The sequence below is a fragment of the Neopelma chrysocephalum genome, unplaced genomic scaffold (assembly GCF_003984885.1).
Source record: "Neopelma chrysocephalum unplaced genomic scaffold, ASM398488v2 Primary Assembly neopelma1_59, whole genome shotgun sequence".
Classification (NCBI taxonomy): domain Eukaryota; kingdom Metazoa; phylum Chordata; class Aves; order Passeriformes; family Pipridae; genus Neopelma; species Neopelma chrysocephalum.
In genome coordinates, this window is record NW_020897714.1 from 15121909 (window position 1) to 15143683 (window position 21775).

General features: G+C 46.2%; 1 protein-coding gene across 3 annotated transcripts; it reads left to right on the forward strand.

Annotated features, from left to right (window-relative positions):
• The first annotated feature begins 402 nt into the window (after positions 1-402).
• Positions 403-21687, forward strand: LOC113966301 (solute carrier family 23 member 1-like). Of its 3 annotated transcripts, none has more exons than XM_027680842.1 (13): positions 403-479; positions 656-731; positions 3543-3692; positions 5009-5166; positions 8803-8962; positions 10316-10497; positions 13211-13331; positions 13674-13830; positions 14012-14265; positions 17421-17585; positions 17924-18032; positions 19072-19167; positions 20318-21687. In XM_027680842.1, exons 2-13 carry the CDS (start codon positions 678-680, stop codon positions 20584-20586), a joined length of 1875 nt encoding a protein of 624 aa, XP_027536643.1. In that variant the 5' UTR covers positions 403-479; positions 656-677; the 3' UTR covers positions 20587-21687. The 3 variants fall into 3 exon arrangements, with proteins under 3 accessions (XP_027536643.1, XP_027536644.1, XP_027536645.1); XM_027680843.1 differs by having other exon boundaries at positions 410-731; positions 20318-20605; positions 21225-21687; XM_027680844.1 differs by lacking the exons at positions 403-479; positions 656-731; positions 3543-3692 and adding an exon at positions 3742-4344.
• Positions 21688-21775: the final 88 nt, after the last annotated feature.

Sequence of the window (21775 nt, forward strand, 5' to 3'; positions counted from 1 at the left end):
ACAATACTGTAACTCTGACTCATTCTATTTAAAACTTATATAGCTAAACAACTAATATATCTAAACACTTGATCATTGGTTGCTGCCTTAAATAAGTTCCCAGTAAAAGCCACATTTTTTTCATGCTGTAATAGGAGTATCCAAGATGATAATGTTTGTACCTAAGCCAAAATACACAGTAGTTTACATATGAAATAAACAAAACTATCTAGAAATTGTCCTAAAGATGAGGACAAAGATCTTCAAAGAGGCCCAACCCACACAGAAAATGAAAGCTGCTGTTGAAACACTAATGAAGCAACAAGTTTCAAGGCTGTGCCAGGACACCTGATACCCTCGAGCATCCTTACCTATGGATGAAGTTTTTTCTGCCATCAGTTACTGATTCGCTCATTCCAGGGAAGGGCTGCTCTCCAGTGTGGTTTGAATGCCGGTCCTCTAATCAGCTGGAGAAAAGGAGTCACTTACATAAGCCAAAGGAAAGGAAATGCTTCTGCAATACAGCTCACATGAATAGCTAGGACTGAACGCTGCTTGGCTCCTGAAGTCCAGCTTCTGCATGTTCTCACCCCATTTCTTTAAAACTGTTTTGACTGGGAGGAGTGGGAATTTGGGAGGCTTTCCTCTTCTGACTGGTCTTTCTTTTTCAAGGCAGTTGGTGAAGGAAAGTGGAAGGCATGACTCCCTCCTCAGACAAAGATCTCAACGGGCTAGATAACCCCAGCTTTGTGGTGAGTCTGCTCTCTGAAGGGTAATTCTTGCATAAACAGGTGCGAGCCCTGTGAAAGGAGGAGAAGGGGAAAACTGGGGGTTTGGGCTGGCTGCAAGGATTCTGATGTGTGGTAACGTCTGTCTTGGCCCTTATCGACAAGAATCCGAGGAATGATTTCCTCAGTACAGCCTCCTGCTGCTGCTGCAGCCTCAGCATACTTTCTACTCTCTAGCACCCTTTTAACTTCTTTACTCTCTGTTATTTCTAAAATGATAATGGAGATAAATGGCAGCACGAGTGTATCTGTACTAAAAAGCAGATATCTCGTGGCTCCTTGTGGCCGTGTTCCTGTGTACAGCATTTTATGTATTAATTAGTAAAATTACAATAGAAATTTAGCCTAGTAAGGAATGTGTTTCTTTGTCTTCTGAACCTATTTCCAGTAGGGTGAATTTGCAGAAAGGTGGGTGAAAAAGGGGTTTAAGAGTCAGTGGGGGAAGGCACCCTGTGGAGATATAGCAGGGAAATAAAAGCTGTAAATGATATGCCAATCCAGGGATGTGCGGTGCACTGGGAATGCTGCTGGCTATAACAGCCACAGGGCAAGAGCCTGGGGCACAGAGTGTCTCACAGCAGGGATCATCTCCATTAGAAACTAAAAAAGGTGCTTATTTTTCTGTCAGCAGGTGTGAAGGAGTGGGGTCCTGCAACCATCTTGCTACCTTGGTACAAACCACCTGTCTGGGAAGGCTTTTAACCTCCCAGTATATAAGTCCTGCATTTCTTAGATAGCTCTGGCTGAGCTCGCTGTGAGCAGTGGAGGTGGGGGTGCTGTGCCAGCTGTGGGCAGAGGCTCAGGGAAGTGCTCAGAGCCAGAGGTTTTCTTTCATTATTTTTAACAGGGTCTCTGTTTCTACTTGCTCTGCCATAATGCATATCAGACTTGTGACTTCTTCTGGTTTGAATCACCCCAAAGAAGGTAGAAGACAAAGGTCTTTTACCTGTAGTTCAAGCAGTTCAGTTTCTGACTGCCCTCCCGATGCACTTATTTAAGATGTGGTTGAGGACCCTGATGCTGTGCCTGGAGCCTGAGGCATATGGAAGGTGTCCTGGTCCCCTGGATTCATGGGAGCAGCTGGGCTGAGAACCTTCCACAGTGGTTTTCTTTCCCTGCTCCACACTGCTCCTGCCTTGTCCTCCTGCCATCATCTCAGCATCACAGGCTGCCTGAAGTTGGAAGGGATCTCTGGGGGTCACCTTCTCCAAATCCCCTGCTCAAGCAGGGTCACCCAGAGCCAGCTGCCCAGGACTGTGTCTAGACAGTTTTTTAATATCTCTAAGGATGATGGATCCACAACCCCTCTAGGCAACCTGTGCAATGCTTGGTCACCCTCACAGCGAAAACGTGGTTAAGATGGGACCTCCTGCATTTCAGTTTGAGTCCATTGCCTCTAGTCCTGTCTCATCCTGTTATCTCTACTCCATCTTTCCCCTGCTGAGCCTTGCTTGCTCACTCCTCTCCAGCTCCTGGGGAGGGTCAGGCCCTCATGTGATGATCATGCAGCTCTGTTGCTGGCACAGGCTCTGCCTGGCTGGAATATGCCTCCTGGTTAACTCAGGGAAAACTGCAATGAAAAGAAAGGAGCTTACTGCTGTCTGCCTAGCTTAGCATTTGTCTACCCATGGTGTTATTCAGGAGTAGTTGTCCCCAAATAACTCCATGCATGGGCAGTCTTAAGCACCTTGCTGTACATTTGTTAATCCATGGCTCAGGCTCTCTTGTTCTGAAATGAAATGTCTCCACAGGGAGTTATTAAGAAATGCCTTTTGCTCTTGCAGTTCATGCCTGAGTTCAGTTGGAATTAACTCTGCCTTCACCTATCTCTTTTTAAGTATCTGTAATGTTCCCAGTTTGCCTAGGCTGGACGTTTGTTAAAGAAGCGTCTCTGCCCTAGGTATCTCATAGCAGAGTCTCAGGCTTTAAGTCCATTAAGGTAGTTTATCTGAATGGGACTATGGTAGAAACAGCTAAAGCTGGGTGCCTCTGGGGAGGGATCTTGAACAAAGAAATTCCTTGGCAAAATGTGTCTTTATAAAAGTTAACTCTGCAAGACATACAGCTCCCCGAGGAGCCCTGGGCTTCTGGCTGCTCGGGGTGGGGAGGGATCTGAGACTTCCCGGGGAGCAATTTCAGTTGGCTCCTTTGGAAGGGACACTGGGATTTCCCATCCACTGATGTCCCTGTGTTTTACCCAGTTCCTCTGCAGGAGTGAGGTTTTCTAGTAAGAAAAAGGCAGGTGAGTTTACTGAGGCAGAACACTGGTAAGGACTGGTAAGAGAAGACCAAGGAAATGAAATATAAAACATGTTTTTACTCAGTAATTAGTGGCAGCCAGGTGTTTAAGCGTATTTTATCAAAAATGCTGTTTGGGTGAAATTGCCAGGAGGGGCAGAGACCAGAGGACAGTGCAGCTTTTACTGATGAACCCACTGCACACTCTCCCTTGCTTCTGGTTGCAGTTTCTTCATCCTTAGCCAGACTTTAATGATGCTAACACACTTTGTCCAGATGTCCCTTTGAGGCTGAGACACCCTCTAATGCTTCTTCAGGCCTAGACATGCACGTGCATATGAAAATGTTCTATCGGTGTTTTATACCTCAGTTTTAATTTCCCCTCCTTGTTCTTTTTTTTTATATCCTAGCGCTGTTAAAAGCTACACAGGAGGTGTTCCTGCCAGACATGGAGTGTGGCTGCAAGAGAGGTGGCTGCTGGGTGCCTGCAGGGCACAGGGTGCCTGTGGCTAACAAAGGGTCTCTCCTGTTGTCCAGGTTGAAGATGGAAGCCACTACTGCTCCTCACCAGATTGTGCTGCCCAGGGCCCAGAGGAAGGTGGGGGCACAGGCCATGGTGGGATCAAGCTTGCCTACACTGTCACAGATGTGCCTCCCTGGTATCTGTGCATCCTGCTGGGCATTCAGGTGTGACGGGGAAGCAGGTGGAGGCTGGGGGTGGGTGGAAGTTTCATGGCTATTCAGCCAGTTAATGGGGGTAAAACCAGAATTTGTGAGTGCTTGACCTTCACTGGGCATGACTGGAGCTCTGGGGCTGGATCTTGTTGAACTCAAGTCCTTCCCACCACATCCTGAGCACTGACTGTTATCCTTGTGCCCACAGCTACTTTGCACCCTTTGAAGTGCAAATGGTAAGGCAGAGTCCCAAGGCGGGGGGCCAAATATTTAATAAGAACAGGCTGTGTACCTCAGCTGAAGGTAAACTGGGTAAGGGCTTCTGAACTTCTGCCTTCCCACGGCAACAAAAACTAAGCAGAAGTGCACACACTGCTTTGGCTGGTGTCCATGCCCAGGGGTGTTAAACCACACAATGCCACCAATGCCATGCTGGGTATGGAGCCTTGGGGAGGAGAGACCTCAGAATGATTAAGGTAATGATGGACCGTGCTTGGAGCTTGATGGGAGTTTTGTACTTTTTTTCTTAAATGGTTGTCTCAAATTTAGAGTGTTATCAACCCAAGGTTTTCTGAGCAAAGTAGCATCATAATTTTAATAAAACATGCTGCCAATGAACACAGTGAGTTTCTGAGTGCCACCACTTCCACCATTGTTCTCCAAGGTGAGAGCTCACAACCAGGGTCAATAATTAAAGCAAAATAAGTTTGAAAAATTATTTTCATATTTAGTCATTAGCTAAAGGTTATTGTAGAAATATGTCTGTGACTTTTCTGGCAAATACAATGCCCAGTTCTTCCATTCTTTGGCATCCAGTTTTTATGGTTTTCCATAACTGCACTGTGTGAGAAAAGCTACTGATGGTAAAGAATTTGTAGCTCCAATGTGCCAACTGTTTATGTTATCATTTGTGGTGTGAATGAGACGGACTTAAATATTTGCATTTACTTTGCCTGATTGCTCTCTCCCTCTACTTTGGGATGACCCCATCTTTCTGGAAGAGCAGCCCTGACAGCTTTGTCTGCAGGTGCTGCAGATAAGCTGGTTGTGTTTGACAGTGGTCTGACAGGGGAGTCCAGAGCACTGCAAAGGTCTTTGGGCATGAAAAGTAGGAAAAATTTGAGTGGATACATTGCAATTCTTGTAGGTACTTTGGAACAGCCCCTAACAGAGAATTAAGGCTGCTAAAACAAAAGAGAGAATGGGTAATACTAGGACCACCCAAACACAAATCTGTGAGTTGTTTTCAGATTTCCCTCAACAACACGGTAATAATATAGAGCCAGTTCTGTGTCCTTCTTCACCCAGTCTTTCTCTGTGGCTTCTAGCACTTCCTGACAGCCATGGGAGGTCTTGTTGCTATCCCGCTGATCCTCTCCAAAGAGCTTTGCCTCCAGCATGACCTACTCACCCAGAGCTACCTGATCAGCACCATCTTCTTTGTCTCAGGAATTTGCACCCTGCTGCAAGTCCTCTTTGGAGTCAGGTAGGCCAAATGCAAGAACTGGGACACGTGAGCAATTACTGTGTGCTGAGCAGTTACTGTGTGCTTGGCCACTGCCCTGCTGTAGAGTTTATCTATCAGTGAGAGTCATTTGCTACCCATGAGCAATCAGGGCAGATGCCAAAGCACCCTGAAATTACTGTACATGAGAGCTTTGCAGGGCTACCTCGCTGTTCTGACTTTTGCATCTCCTGATACTTCATACACCTTTTCCCGGGCTCATAAGGAATCTGTACTCAAAATAATAAAGCATTGCAACATTCAGCAAAAAGTATCTGCTTGATCCTTACCCTAAGGATCCTTCTGCTAGAGTTTCCATAGGAAACCCTAGGGGAGGGGATAATTAGGAGAAATTGAATTGCATCTGCTGCAGCTTGGGGACTCAGGGAGGAGCTCTGCAGCATGTCCTGTTACGCAGTGCCACTTGCCATGCTCAAGGATTCGTGGAACAATCTGAATGTAAGCAAGGTAAATCCTCTTTGCAGATGAGCTGTTTAAGAGGCAGTAGAGAGATGAGCATGGAGTTGCCATTCACTACCCAGCGCTTAATGAGAGACATTTCCTTTCCAGAAAGACCCTGTATCTTTGCTGACCTTGCAAAATTTCTTCTATTCCCCTTGTCATAACTCTGGGCTGCCTCTCTCTTTCCACAGACTGTTTTTAACTCCAGTAGGGTGGGAACCTGTGTTTCTCACTTCAAAGACAAAAAGCACACATTCTTTGGCTTCTGAATGTGAGGGACCTGGTTAAAACTTCTGCCTTCAAATCACTGGTCAACTGCCAGCTCCACAAAATATTTTTACTCCTCCTGTTTTTTTCACCGCTGAAACTTTTCCATCTCTCTGTGTCTAAAGAAGTGGCTGTAGACAAACTCTTCCTGGAGGGTGCTCCCGTTCTCCTACATTGCTACAGGATTAGTGGAGGAAGGGGGCCACCCTGACCACTAAAAAGAGAGAATCTGGTTTTTCAGCTAAATTCAGGCTGGGGTCATAACTGTAGCTGTGGCTGCTAGTGTAATTCAGGCTGGAGTTCTCCCAGACATCCTCCAAATTCCTCTGTGAATACCTGAGAGCTGTGACGTCCCATGAAAGAGTATCAGGGAGCCTCTCCCATGGCTGAATAGCTAAATGAGGAACAACAGATCAAATGAAGTGGTAAGGAGTTGTTCCTATAGGATAAACTTGAATTGCTTTTGCTGTGCTGAGGGTGCAGTTTTGCCTTATTTCCTACCAGAAAGGTGAGACAGCCTGCTGTGTGGCCAGAGGCGAACCAAACCTGAGCAGACAGTTGGAAGCAGATAATTTTTTCTCCTTTTACTGTTTTCTGAAAGTCTGTAATAGTTGATGACCGTAATTCACCAACAAGACAGCCAGAAAAGTGGTAAATAATGAGTTCCGAGGGATGCTTTTCCCTGCAAAAGTTCTGTGCCACTCTCCGAGGCCTGGGGAGCCCTCGGCTAAGTGCTCTGCACTTCGTGGTGTCCATATTTAAGATTAATTCAGAGGAGAAGAGGCATGTAGATGATTTATTAATGTGGCATGGAGAAGAGGGACTGGACCATTCCTCTTACAGAGGCTGGCCTGGTTGGTGTGGCCAAGTGGCAGCTCAGGGGTGGGTAACAACTGCAGCCTGTAACTAGGCTGTGAGAGAAGCTGGGGGGCAGAAACCACTTTGGCTAAAAGACAATGTTGGCACATGAACAAACAGATGGGAACTGGGCATGAAGTTGAGGAGGTTCCCATCAAGAGTGAGTGCAGTTCAGAAGCAGCCCTCCAGAAGCAATAGCCGAGGGAAAAGCTGACCCACTGCAACCTGCAGCTCAGTCATGTTACATAGCATGAAAAAGCAGCAACAAGTCTCAGTCACTGGAGACACCATCCAAGAGGCTCCTGAGAGGAGACACAGGTCATTTGCTGTGATGGTGAGCCCTGCTTAGTAAATGATATCATGTAGTCATTATCAGAGTGTAATATTTCCTTCCCTAATCCTGCAGCTTTCCTCTTGCAAACCCCACTGGAAAGAGTTCAGTGTACCCATAAGCATCACCTTGGCACCCCATTTTGCTCCAAGCCCACACATAGACAGCACCGGCTGTGAAATAGCTCAAGGACCAACACAGCAGAAGCTATAAATCTATTGTTAATTTACATCATGGCACTGGGCCTTCTCTGTTTCTTTTTGTTTGGTTGGTTTTTTTCTTGCCTTGCCCAGCAAAATTGTCTGCAGGCTGCAACATATTTGGCCAAATACCATAAGTAGGTGACTCCACAGATAACTGATACTCAAATATAACTCACCATCCAAGCTTCAACAGTGCTTCAGTTGTGCATGGTAATTGCAGTGGTAAAAATATCTGTTTTAGGTGACAGAGACATGATGCTGTTACAGCTATGCCATCTCTTGTTTTCAGGTGCTTTCCAGAGAATGGTGGAAATGCCTCTGTTTCAGGGAAATCTATGACCTGCAAAAGCACTCACCCAGCTTGATGCCCCATTGCGTTTCTGAGCAGGTGCCATGAGAGATCCTGGCACAAGGAGAGGTTGCTTTGGGGGCTCCTCCCAGGGATACTTCCTAAAGGGAAGGAAGCAGAGGCACCTCAGAGGTTTCCCTTGCTATTTCAGGGCTGCTATGCCAGCCCTCAGGCAGCTTTGGGTTTTTCAAGCACACTAGAGGAATGGCTAAGACAACTTGCACTGCAGTGGGGGCTTAAAGCATGTGGGGTTTAGAGGAGCCAGTCAGGCCTTTTAGGTCTGTCTCCATTCCTTCACGTGTGGAAAGAGAAGAGGCTGGTGTAGCTCATAGGAGCATCACTCTGCTTTATAAAGCTCTGCACAAACCAGTGCTGAGGTCCTCTGGAGCTACAAGCTCCTTCCTTAGCCTGAGGGCTTCCCAGAGAGACATTACTGTAAGCCAGAAAACACATGGCGTGGGGGGAGAGCCAAGGTCTCACCCACTCAGTGCCCCTAGACCCCTCCTTGCAGGTTTCCTTTCTAGTGTCAGTGGAAACATGGCAAAGGAATTGGCTTTAAAACCTGGTGTACTAAAAGCCAAGTCACATTTCCTACTGCCCTCAGACTGAGGAGGGAGTAGCCAGACGTTGGGAGTAGCCAGTGCATATCCTTGTGTTCATGAACTGGTTGTGAAGAAAAGTGAGGCAGCCAAAGGGGATGGAGGGAACAACTAGATATTGGCAAGATTTGGACCAAGGTCGACGCTGAGCTTTTGTTCAGAGTTTTGCCATCTTTCTTCCTTGGTCTTCTCCCCTCCTCCAGATTTTTCCTTTGGTTGTTGTTCTACTCTGTGCAGGTCTGTGGTCTCATCAGCCCTTAGGAGGTACCTTAATGCAGGTAGCAGCATTTGACTGTAGCACCAATTTGCCCCTCCACTGCTGGTGTTTGAACCTCAGCTCTTCTTCCACATTGTTTCTCTTGCATGCAATGAGCTGCAATTTCCACCCATGGTCACTGATGAAGACCTGCCAGAACAATTCAAAAGATACTGTCAGAGGCGATGGGCAAACTGATTTTTAAATTTATTTTGCTTTCCTTTCTCTGAGCCCTATGGAGCTGAGTTTCTAGCATTCTCACTTGTTCTCTTTTCCCTCTGCTCTCCTTCAAGGTTGCCTATTATTCAAGGAGGGACTTTTGCATTCCTGACCCCCACCTTGGCAATGCTGTCTCTCCCCAGTTGGAAGTGCCCTGCCTGGACACAGAATGCCACCTTGGTGAATGCTTCTTCACCAGAATTCATTGAAGTCTGGCAGACACGGATGCGAGAGGTATATTGCATTTTCAGTGGCACCTGCTCTGTATCAGGACTCTTTGCTTTCAGAAAAGTGCATGACCATGTCATGGCCATCACTGCTGGAGAAACTTCCAATGCTGGAGAAACTATTCCCAATGGACCTTGGCCTTCTCCCTCTTGCAGCTTCCTAAGCATTTATTCTCTGTCAAAAAAGCAGATGCTTCACTGCTGCTGAACAGAAGACATACAGACCTCCTCATGTGATTTATGGTCCCTGCAAAGTCTCCACTGGTCCAGCCAGATCCCTTCTCCATAAAGCATGGCTAGCCTTGAGGAAGCATGAGGGAAAATGTTTCCAAGAAAAGGACACTGTCTAAGCACAGGAAATCTAGCAAAGAGAAAAGCAAGGCAAAACCTACTGTAAATATTAAGGAAAAGGGCATCTTAGGTAGTCGGAAAGGAGAAGAAAAAGTCAGGGATCTCACTGCCTCATTCTACATCAATTGTCTTATTAGAGCAAGTGGCTAGATTTGCCTCTGTCGATCTATTTGTTGGTGTGCTTTGCAAACCACTTGGGAAGCATTAAGAGCTCACCAAGGATTTGCTGTGCAGCACAGGCTGCTCTCTTTGCTGATACACATAAATCTATCACAAGGACACTGCTGATTTTTCCTTTCAGGCTGGGTGGTTCATCCAGACCCTGTGTTTCTCTTCCCTTTGGAGCTGGGTGAGGGAAGGTGCTCAGCACCACAGAGGGCCCAGCCTGGGCTTATCACCAAATCTGAGTAGGCAGAGAGCAGCCCCACCCCTGAGTCCCCTGCCTGAAGCTGTGGCTGAAGTGAGCAGCATTTCAGAATGTAATTGCTGGCTCCTTCACAGTGATTGTCAAACACAGGGCAGTTCAGGGTGATAAATATGTTCCCGGAGAGAAACTGATACTCAGAAAAAACAGAGGCCGTAATGACTCACCTGCCCCATCAGTGTGCTGAAGTGATTCAAGTTCTTCCCAGAAGGGAGATAGTAGAGATCACGGCCTTGCTCCTGTTTTCAGGGCAAGTGGTTTTCCCCTGCTTTGGGGGGAGCAGGAAGGAGAGTGCAGGGCAGCTGATGCATGCTTGGGTGGACCAAGAGGACAGGGAGGAGGTGATCTTTGGAACAAAATTAGCCCTGGTGAGGACTAAATCTATCAGCCAAAGAGAGAGGTGCTGTGCTGCTACTTTGATGGTCCATCCCCGCACATAATGTTCAGCCAGGTTTTACCGTTGTCAGTGGGAGACCTCCATGCCAGTCTGTGACTGGAGATTGAGCCTGGCTCTCACGCTGGATTTGCACTGACTTATGAAGGAAAGGGTCTTCTAACCTCTGTTTTCTTTCTCCGTTTTTCCAGGTGCAAGGAGCTATCATTGTAGCTTCCTGCTTTCAAATCTTCGTTGGATTTTCTGGCCTGATTGGATTTCTGATGAGGTTCATCGGCCCCCTGACAATTGCTCCCACCATCACCTTGGTTGCGCTACCTCTCTTTGAGTCTGCTGGGAATGAGGCTGGGCAGCACTGGGGCATAGCATTCATGTAAGTCTCTCTCTTTTCTGGGAAAAATGAGCATATGCAAATCACTTGCCTCTAAGATGAAACCAAGCGTCACCGTCTGTAGCAGAGTTTCCCTGGGTATGAGGTTTATTTGTCACTGACATGTGACATGTTTATGCAAGGCAGATGCGTGATATAGTCATTCCCCCCACCCCTCAGTAGGTTAAAGCCCTCAGCAACAAAGCAAAACTCAAAAATGAGCTTAAAAACCTGATTTTTGTGAAAATGCAAAGTTCATAGGTCAGTAGAGAAACAAGTCTTTCCAGTGTGTGGGCAGTCTGTCACAGTTGGCTATGCACACCCATCATTTAAGTTAAAAAGACATTCCTAGAATGACAAAGTTGAGCACTCAGAGTCAGGTATTCTAAGTTGAAATAGCTGGTGCTTTATGTATTGTTTTCACATGAGGAGGAGGAGTTGTTCTCTCTGGAGGGCCTGGGGGGCTTTGGAAATGTCTGTCTGCACATGTAGCTTTGCAGCAGTGAGCGCTCTTTCAGGGACATTTGTGTGTATCCCTTCTGCATGAGTGTACAGAGTGTGCTGGGTGGTGGAATTTCCTTGGTATTTGAGAAATGAATTTAAAAAGTAGAAATGCAACTGCATGGTTGCCCTGCAGACTTGCCACCTTTAGATCCCTAATGTAGACTTCAGCTTGGGATAGGATGCAAGAGGAGTAGGTTGTTAACTGCTCTATGGGCTCCATCATTTGCTGGTGTTTTCAGAGCTGACTTTGGAGACTCAGGACCTGGGCTTGAGTGTAGCCCTGGGAAGACAGCATGTTGTTGTGGGACATGCTTCAGTCCATTCTCTCTCTCGATCTCTTCTCCTCCTTGCACCTCCCCTCCCAGACCCCAAAAGCAACCTCTCTTCTCCACCCCCATTTCCTCACCTAGCTGGTCTCTTCCACCAACACCCCATAGGACTCCAAATCCTGCTTGAAACCCAGCTCTCTTTCCACTATTGTTTTTCCCATCACATCTCTGGCTTGTTGTCTTGTTCTCCAGCTCTGGTGATTTGTCCTAATCCCTTTGCTTAACCAGTTTCAATTTTCCTCTTCAAATTGTATATCCTTGTCTGAACTATCTCCTTTCTCTGTCTCTCTTCTCCAGACACTAGCTCCTAACCTCAGAAACATGCTTGACCTCTTTGTCCAACCGTGCCGCTCCATTAATGAGGTCCCAGTCCTCCAGCCTTTGTCCCTGCTCTCAACCCAAGTCACCTGTTCTGTCCAGTTAGTTTCTGTCCCAACTTCTACCCATAATCCCAGTACTTTCTTTCCTGACTCAGATACCTTAGCCCCACCCTGATCATTGTGCTCTGAACTGTCCCAGTTGTGTCCTCTTTTGCTGCCTTCTCCATGCTCCATGGGTGTCATTAGGGAAAGTGGTGATGGAGGTGGAAGACGTGAATCCATGTAGTCTCAGCCCTGCTGTTCAGCCCCACCACATCCCAGAACTTCCATGATGGAAGATCACCACTGTTGCCTCAAAAAACTTCTTTAGACTGTGGTGACTTACTCCCTGGTAATGGTGCACACACAGTTCATCAACAGGCAAGGCCTGGACATACTCAGAAGGCTCAGAGTCTTTATGGTCTGCAAACGCTAAAGCCTGAGATGTTTCTGCTGACTGCCTGGGACTTGGAGTGAATGATCGTTGTTGCAGACTGAGCATACCTGAGCAGATTTTTGTGAGAAACAGTAATATCCTTTGCCCCAAAGAAGTTCTACTAAATCTCAAATTTCTGCTCCAGGTCATAAGTAAATCCTGCTACTGCTCAAGGCAAAATGACCTTTTCAATGCAGTCTGTATACTATGTCTATTTACTGAATATCACTCTTAGAAATAGGTTTGGTATATATTTTTCAAAAAATATTTGGCCTGAGGCAGACATTTTCCATGGAAATTTTCATCCCAAATAGGTAAAGTTAGCTAGAATTATAAGCAGCTGAAAATAGCGTTTGTTAATGGAATGTGTCAGGCAACCTGAATAATAAGCAGCGACACCTCCCTGAGACAGACGAGGGTTCTGTAGTGATTCATAAGGCTGCTGAGCACCTTTGTTCATGCAAATGCACAAAATGTGCACTCACACAGTCTGTCTGGGCTCTGGTCTACTCTCTCTGGTCTGTAGCATTAGAAACCACAAGTGGCTCTGCAGGCACCATATGCAGCCTCACAGTCTCACCATGTTTTTTTCTTTCAAAACAGGGACTGGCACAGCCAAGCCAAATCCTCTTCTTTTACTCTGTGCCACTTAAGAGCCTTTTGCCACTTGCAGAGCAGCATAGGTAAACATGAAATCAGGAAACCAATAAATCCTATATTTCTAGTATATCTGAATATACAGGCCCTGCCTGGACCTTGCAAGTCTCTCAGGTCTTTTGTTCACTTTGGTGTCATTTTTAAGCTTTCTGCAACTGTGTCATACTCACATGCATTACCTGAGATGTCAGTTTTGAAACAATAGGGGGAAAAGAGATATTTGCAAATGTGCAGGATCTATCAGTAGAGTATGATGGAAAGTTTGTTCCATCACTGGCTTGCTGGAGTGGGGAGCCACCCTCTGGTGCTGAAAGCCTGTTTTTTTGGGCCCTCTGGAGTCCTGGGTCCTTGGGTAGCAGGTCTTCATTTAATGTGGGGACAGGTTCTCGTTCATGTTCTCTTGTTCATGGTCTCGTTTTCCCTCCTCCTAGGACTATTTTTTTCATAGTTCTGTTCTCTCAGTACCTGAAAGATGTTCCTGTGCTGCTGCCATCTTACCAGAAAGGCAAGAAGTGCCACTTCTCTCCAGTCTACCTCTTCCAGATCTTTCCGGTACGTTGGGGTTCCTGGAGACACTGGGTGATTGTGACAGAGTGACTGGCCTCACCTGCTCCGGGCTGCTTGGGCTCTTTCCACGAGTGTCCAGATGAGTTACTGCTTCCCAGCCAAGCCTACATGGTGAGGGGCAGGGGGAGAAAGGTCCCCATGTCCCTGACCCTGGGGAGGGAGAGAAAGATGGAGGAAGGGCCACCAGAAGCCCCAGCTGTCTCTTTGCCTCCATTCCCTGTGCAGGGGAAAGAGTCATGCAGGGAGACAGCGACAGCTTGTCCCCCACAACCACGCTGGAGATGCAGCCACACCCTAACCAGACCCCACTGCTGCATTTGGGGACAGGTGCTGCTGGGGCTCTCCCTGAGCTGGCTGCTCTGCTATGTGCTGACAGTGACCAATGTCCTCCCTGTGGACCCCACTGCCTACGGACACCTGGCTCGCACGGATACCCGTGGGGATGTTTTGTCACAGGCTCCCTGGTTTCGGCTGCCTTACCCAGGTACCACTGCCCCCCCCTTTCCCCATCCTGCCTGCTCCTGCTTGCACCTCCACTTATGACTAGCAGGGGGAGACGAAATGCCAAAAATCAGGCAAACACCCGCAAACATTCCTGCTGCTCTTCCTCCCTAGATTTCAGGGCAAATGTGCCCCCACACCTGAACCAAGCTCTTTACTTGCAGGCCAGTGGGGAATGCCAACAGTCAGCCTGGCTGGGATATTTGGCATCTTAGCCGGGGTGATTTCCTCCATGCTGGAGTCTGTGGGAGATTATTACGCCTGTGCCCGCCTGTCCATGGCCCCGCCGCCGCCGAAGCACGCCATCAGCCGCGGGATTGGGGTGGAAGGCATCGGCTGCCTTCTGGCTGGGGCCTGGGGCACGGGGAATGGCACCACATCCTACAGCGAGAATGTGGGGGCCCTGGGCATCACCAAGGTGAGCCTCACTGCAGCGGGGTGGCTGGGGTGGCTCCTGGAGGGTTCCCTTGCAGATGTATATACAAAAGACTGGTGCACATGGGTATGTGCTGGAGCTGGAATGTGATCTTAGCCCACCTCCTGAAAGGCATGCTGGAAAATTGTGCCCTGGCCCATTGGTGACCACCTCAGCAGCACTATGAATGACTTAACAGAGGTGGCCAGTCCCTCTCTTTCTCTGCTTATGATCTGCATGTAGCGTTAGTGCACTCATTCATGGCACCTGGCTTAGGTAAGGGTAAAGAGAGCATGTTACATCTGAGCTAACCTGGAAACTTCCTGAGAACTGACTTTATCAAGTACTGTCTGTCTGTCTCTCTCTGACTTCCTAAATATATTTATAAAGAGGAAAGGGAAAGGGAAAGAAGGGGAGGTGGAAGGGGAAGGGAAATAGAAAGAAAAGAAAGAAGGAGAAAGAAAATATTTAATAGGGCTTCAAATTCCAGAATTTTTATAAACCAAGGATGGCAGTCATGTGAAAGGTAGACTATTTCTTTGGGATTATAGAATGTGATGGCAAAGGTTTGTGTTTTTTACCTCTCTATAAAGTTTTGTGAATCCCTTGAATATATTAATTGCTCTTATAAGGTAAATAAATTTCCAGAGATAAGCTGGACAATCAGATCATAGATTTTCACCAAGCTCTGCAGCCAGAGGACAGGTACATCCAGCAGCCAACTGAACAATATTTTCAAATAGTTGTCAAATAAGCAATGCCATGCCAGAAGAGCAGTAAATAAATGCAGAATTTAACTTACAGCTTCCACTCTATAATATTGCTTATTTCACTGGTTTTTATAGACCTCACTCACAATAACCATTTTTCACAGACTGAAGTGGTAGTGTTTGACTGAGGTGGCTGCCTCCAGCACCAAGGATATCTGGATGTCTGCATGGAGTCCAGTTTAGCCTGTCAGGACACGTACCTTGTCACTAGGAAGTCTGTGCATACCTGAGCCAATTCTTTCCTGACATGTAGTTTGCTGCATATATTGTATGTATGGGATGCTGCCCAGATTCATAGTTACCAGATTATAGGACATGTTCTCACCATGTACGCTAAGTCCTTCAGGTGGACATGCCATCCTTACTGATTCAGGAGAGATATTTCCCTTAGATCCCACCTCTGCTTACTCTGTCCACTCTTAAGAGAGCTGAAAATACAGTGTCATCTCAGTCAACTTTAAATCAGTGTAAACACTCTGGCTGGGACAGATGGGGATGCTGAGAGCACAAGGCGGATTTAATTTCTTTTTTTATGTGGGAAACACATTTTTCCATAACAAATGGAAGCACAAGGGACTTGTTTCCTCTGCTTAAACAGAGATGTCCAGCACCACCTGAGAAATCTTTGGACATCTCAGATACCCACAGGGGCTGTCAGATAAGGCAAGGAGAACCTGCTGGAGGCTGCCAAGATGCAACATCTTACATGGCACCAGACACCAATATTTAAACTGCTTAATCAAGCCCGGTTTGCCACTACTGAGCTCTTATTTCCATGAAAAGAAGAGAGGGATTTTAAAGAGAGGTAAAGACCTCAGAGTCACCATATGCTGTAGGAAACTCTGCAGTTTCTTCAACCTTAAGAAAGAGAACTGATTTTCTTGTTTTCCTGACATTGAAACAAATTCTGAACTAGAGGCTTTAGCAGCATATGCTCACAGTTGTGGTATCACTGGATTAAGTCATTTGCCTTGAAGGCCAAGTCCATATACAGGGTAATTCAACATTTTAGCAAACTGAGAATCTGCATCTCTGTTCTAATCCTTAAGAACAAATAGATCTGTTGGCTTTTATTAAATTAATATTTTGATGGTAATAGTGTCCCAAGGTTTTAAGCCAAAGAATATAAAAAGCCCACCTGAAGGCAATCCATGATTTTATTTTGAAACTCCACGTGAAATCTTTTTAATTTATCTTTCACAATCAAGTAAGATTCAAAATATTTTAAAGGGACATGTTTAAAAATACCTAAAAGAGACACCACTGGTTACTGGGAATGTTTTTGTTCAAAGCATTCATGAAAAGCCCTTACTGTAAATATGACATTCTTCAGACATTTAAAGGGAGGTATTAAGATATTTAATTGAATTATAAAGTGTTTGCAGAGGATCACAGAGTTTTCCTGCCTAAGACACGAATGTTGTGAATTTTAGCATGATTCTTTAAGATGTCCAAGTTTTGGTATGGCAAGGCATATCTTGAATTGAAAGTCTAACAAATATTCCTGCTTTTCTTTTCAGTTTACATAGTTTTAAATGTCTCTTTGAACCCTTTGTTTGGCAGATACTCTTTATCTTTCCTATTTGTATGCTGTAGCAGATCTGAATGAAGGACATGGCTTGGTGATTTCATCCCATCTTTGCTGTAGTGCTCAACCAAGAAAAGGCCATCCTGACTCTTTCTAGGGGAAAAAATGAGAAAAAAAAATGGTTTTACTGAAGCTAGATGGGTGATGAGAGATAGGGGCAGACCAGGAGACTTTCTCACTTCTTATTTCTTGACCATAGAAAGGATATATCAGCTCCCAGAGCTCAGGATTGGAGCAACCAGCCAGCTGTGATCTCCCAAATCTTGGTCTCCAGGGACTAGAGGGATCATTGTGGGACAACTCACTGAAAGCCATTTTTAGATGGTAATCCAAACCCTGGCGGAAGGTGTTTTGTCCAGTGATTGTCCAGTGAATTGACCAGCTGGTTGCAACGCTAGGCTGTATATATGCCAAGATATTTCTGAAGGCTGAGGCAAGAGCAAGGCTGTGTGTTGGGATAACTGTGCTCTTAATTTAACCTTTTCATTGTTGTTTAACAGCAAACTGTTGAAGTCCTGGCAACAGTAGGAAAAAGGATAACACCGAGGAAATAGGAAATAGTAGTGCTCTCAGAGTGCCTTTCGTTATAAATATTTACTGGTGCACAAATACTGATGGTTCCCATTCAGTGTCAGCATCCCAGCTCACCAGCAGTGGTATCCAAACCTTCAACTGAATGTGCCATTGAGTTTTTGGGCCAGAGCTGCAACCTCTGCCCAACAGGCTGGTGCTGGAGCCTGCCATCCCTCACCTCTCTCTGCTGATTGGTGTGTGATTGCCTCCTCTTCCTCTTGCCCCAGGTAGGGAGTCGAATGGTCATCATTGCTGGTGCCTGTGCCATGCTCCTGAGTGGCATCTTCGGGAAAGTCGGGGCGATGCTTGCCAGCATACCCAGCCCAGTGATCGGAGGCATGTTCCTCGTGATGTTCGGAGTTATCACAGCAGTGGGGATTTCCAATTTGCAGGTAACAGCTGTGTGAGCTCTGTTTCATCCCTAGAGAAAGAGACTTTAGTTTCAAGTCAGATTGACTGTGTCAGATATAACCACACTGCAGCAAATGCAGACATTTGTGTTGACAATTCCTTGGGTAAAGATATGGGGATGTACCCAGAGGGGCTAAATCGCAGAGGGCTCCCTGGCTGGGGCAGGGCTGTCTGGCATCAGTGAACACAGGATCACAAACGCCCCAGCAGCACCAGGGCTGGATCCACTTCTGATTGCAGTGTTTGCATCCCATGAACACAACAATAATCCACAGGTTTGGATAATTCTGAATGTAATGTATACAATTTCTCTGTGCAGTACACAGATATGAACTCCTCAAGAAACATCTTTATCTTTGGATTTTCTGTATTTTCTGGCCTCACGATTCCCAACTGGGCAAGCAAAAATAGTGCACTGCTGGAAACAGGTAAGAAGTGACATCAGAAGCATAACACTGAAGCAAAGTTGATCCAGAGAAATCCTTTAATATGCAGCTTTTCCTGATAAAACCCTGAAACCTATGCTTTGACTGTGTCCTGTTCCTTTCTGTGAGGGCTGTTTTTGCCTTTTGCTCTGATGCACACCTCTGGCATGGAAATCTCTGCTGTTGATCAGTGACTGCACCTCACCATATTCCTCTTGAGCTAAGGATTGCAGAGCACTTCCCTGGGACACAGTCTTGGGGTGGGGCAAGAGAATACTCCAGGGCTGAGTCTTGACCAAGGTCTTGATGAATGAGGCTTTCTTATGTCCTCATACACAATAAAACTTTGTGCTTCCAAAATGCAAGATCAGACTCCTCTACTAAATTCCATCAAGTTCACTTTATTGAAATTTCCAGCTCTCCAACAGTTACCCCTTCATTGTGTGACTAATGTGTTCATCACAAAGGCTGTAGTGTCTTCTCTTAAAATATACATGGCACGATGGGTGGGCTGTTTAAAGAGCTCAGCCCACAAACCACACACTCTATAGATGGTCTATCAGATGCTCAGTGCCACTGGGCTTTGCTACTGCCTATTAGCCCTCTAGGGGAAACATCATACCTGATTAGCTTGTGGTGAAATTCCATACTAAATATATTCATATTTCTTTGGGAACTGTAGCTCGTGCTCCTGTAGGAAACTGCTAGGTGTTATGTCATGGAGGTGCAGAATGTGTTGGGAGCAGAAGGTGGCTTTTTCTGGGACAGGGCTGTGGTCTGCACTGTTAATAGGCTCTTAATGTATTTATTAGTCATCTCCTGCCCACTGCATATTGGTCAATAATCATGTAGAATAAAACTGTAGGTCTGAAACTGGCAGTGAGATCTATCTCCCTTTCATTGACAAATCTTGTGCTCTGCTTTGGGATTTGCAAGTCTAGTCCAAGCAAGCATACAGTTTGCAGCCTCTTGGCACCAGGTATGCTGCTGGTAAAACATGTGTCTCACTACACCACTATCTAAAGCTTTGTTTTTCTGCTAGGAATCATCCAGCTTGACCAGGTGATTCAGGTGCTCCTCACCACTGGCATGTTTGTGGGTGGACTCCTGGGGTTTATCCTTGATAACACCATTCCAGGTGAGATTTGCTGAAATGTACTTCTGGTTTGTGCCTGTGCTAGTGTTTGTTTCCTGGTATTTTTTGTCTTTGTGACTACTGTTCTATGGGCAAGAGTTGCGCTAGCAACCATGAAGCACCATGGGACTGTACTCCTCCCAGGGAGGGGTGAGGAACAGGAGATGTCGCTGAAATGGTCTCTGGCTTGAAAACAGCAGCATAACAAAAATTAACTAATTTGTCAGGAACAATCCAGGCTGAGGAAAAGGTTTATTTGGGAAACATGTCTTTTAGGGAAAATGCCAGCCTAGAGCCATGTTGCTGGTAAAAATGAGAGAGAAAGGCAGTTACAAGAGGTGGAAGGAGCCAACATGTGCCTACTTATGGGAGCTGCTAAAACTGAGGCTGAACTGGAGCCACAGCAGTGGAAAGCAATAGGATAATCTGATGACCAAAGAGAGGATATAGCACCTGCAGCTGTCCCTCAGAGGGACAAAGAGCCTCAGATTTTCATCAAGCCTGGGGAGGGATAGCATAAGAATAGGGGAGGAAACCCTCTTTTCTGCTACAGGAAAAGAGCAGGAATCTGTTAACCAGATTATTTTACTGTCTCAGGCTTATTGGAAAGCCAATCTCCCTTTGGGTCATTAATTTTCCCGTAGCCCTCAACCTTCAGCTCCTCCAGAATTTACAGGTGTGCTCACTCCCTTTCCCAAGAGGAAGTCAGCTGCTGCAACAGTTATGGGCCCTTAGGAATTCCTTGGCTAGGGTAAACACCTGTGACTGACTAGTAATTGCTAGCTAAATCCACTCTGAAGTATCTGGACAGTTAACATCCAGCCTTGCTTTCATTTCACTGTATGACTTACTTCGAACAGTACTTGGATCCCCCATGGCAGGTGAAAAATTTGTCTTGGTATACTTGATTCCCATGGAAAACAGTGGAGAAGACTGCTTATCTGGAAGCCATTGCAGGAAGATGCGTATTGTCTGGAAGCTCATTAGTGAATATTTTTAAAGAGCTTTGGAGCTAGAACGGTTTAAGTACAAGGGATCTGTATGTTGTGCTCGGCCTGCTGGGATTTGAGAAGTGGGTGTGAGGCACACAAAGTAGTCCTGTGCTCAAACATCTGCTGTTTTAAACACAAAAATCTCATTTTTGCTGTTGCAGGAACACAGGAGGAGCGGGGGCTCCTGGCATGGAAGCATAGCCACAAGGGAGGGATGGAGAGCTCTCTGCTCATTTCCAAGGTCTATGATCTTCCATTTGGTATAGGCACCAAATACTGTGCTGCCTCTTGGTTTCGGTATCTCCCTGCTTGCCCCAAAAGACTGTCTGGCAACAAGAGAATGGATGAACTGAAGGCTGCTGGACAAAAAAGCACTGTTAAAGCAAGCTCAGAAAGAGACTCTGAGATCGGTGCGGATACAAGGATATAAGGACCTGGCCTCAGCACAGGTAAACTCATCTCAGAAGCAGACATCTGAAAGCCTGTCTGCAGCCCCCATCATTTGAGCATGAGCTGGCAGCTGTTGAGGGTGGAACAGGAGAATAATGTCTTCCTCTTCCCAGCTCTGCTCCCTGCACCACTGGTGACCTTGAGGGAGTCATTCTTTTCCTCTCTCCTCCTGCCTGGCCACCTCTAGGAAGAACCTAATCCCTCTTCAGGGAACACCAAAGCCCAAGAAATGCCTGAGCAAGATGTTCTGTTTCCTTCCTTGCACTGAATGTTGGGCATCCTGAGGACCAGCTGTTCAGCTGAAGCAGAGGGCTTCCTATGCCCTCATCTGGCAGCTTGAGTAGCCATTGGAGAAGGCATCCCTGATGTGGGCCCTGTAACACTCTCAGGCATCCCTTGGGTTGAGGCTAATCCCTACCACCTTTAAGATCTGTAATGGCAACACTTATCTTTCAGCTTGTGTTTTATACCTCATCCTGGCCAAGGGGAAGGAGCAGGCACCTCTAGGTCATGATTCATCTTATTCCATGTTCCAATAATTTAGTCAGTCAAATGAATGTTGTTGTAAGAGAGGTTAATGGGATACATTGAATTCTGAACCTGCCTCTCCCTCCTTAGACCACAGAGGGACTCTAGAGACCTTACTTAGGTTCTTGGCCTAACCCAGCTTCACTGAAATGTATCCCACTTGGGGTGCTGGGAGCAGTGTCAGGCGAGCCAGTTTCCCATTGGGCACCCTGCCCTACAAAGATGAAGGAATCCTCATCAAATATGAAGGAGAAAATTCTTCTGCTCACAATCTGATGCATTCCTATAACTGCTATGTCCTGTGTACCCCCACTGTACCTGTCAGTCTGGTGTGGTGATTGTGTGGTGACAAGCACTTCTCTGGAAAACACGTTTGCAGATTCTTGCTCCTGCTCCCTATCAGCAGAGACAGCTTTAACCTATATGGTCACATACAATATGATTGCATGTGGTGGTGGTTGCTGGTGATGTGTAATAACATTGTTGCTGTAGCACAACCTTGTGTTTCCTGCATTGAAATTTATCCTTCCTTTTTTTTTTAAAATAAATAAAATGTATGCTGTAATGATATTTCTCAGGGTGGTTTCTATAGTGAGGGGAAGGTAGTATTCAAAGAATCGCAGAGTAATTCAGGTTGGCAG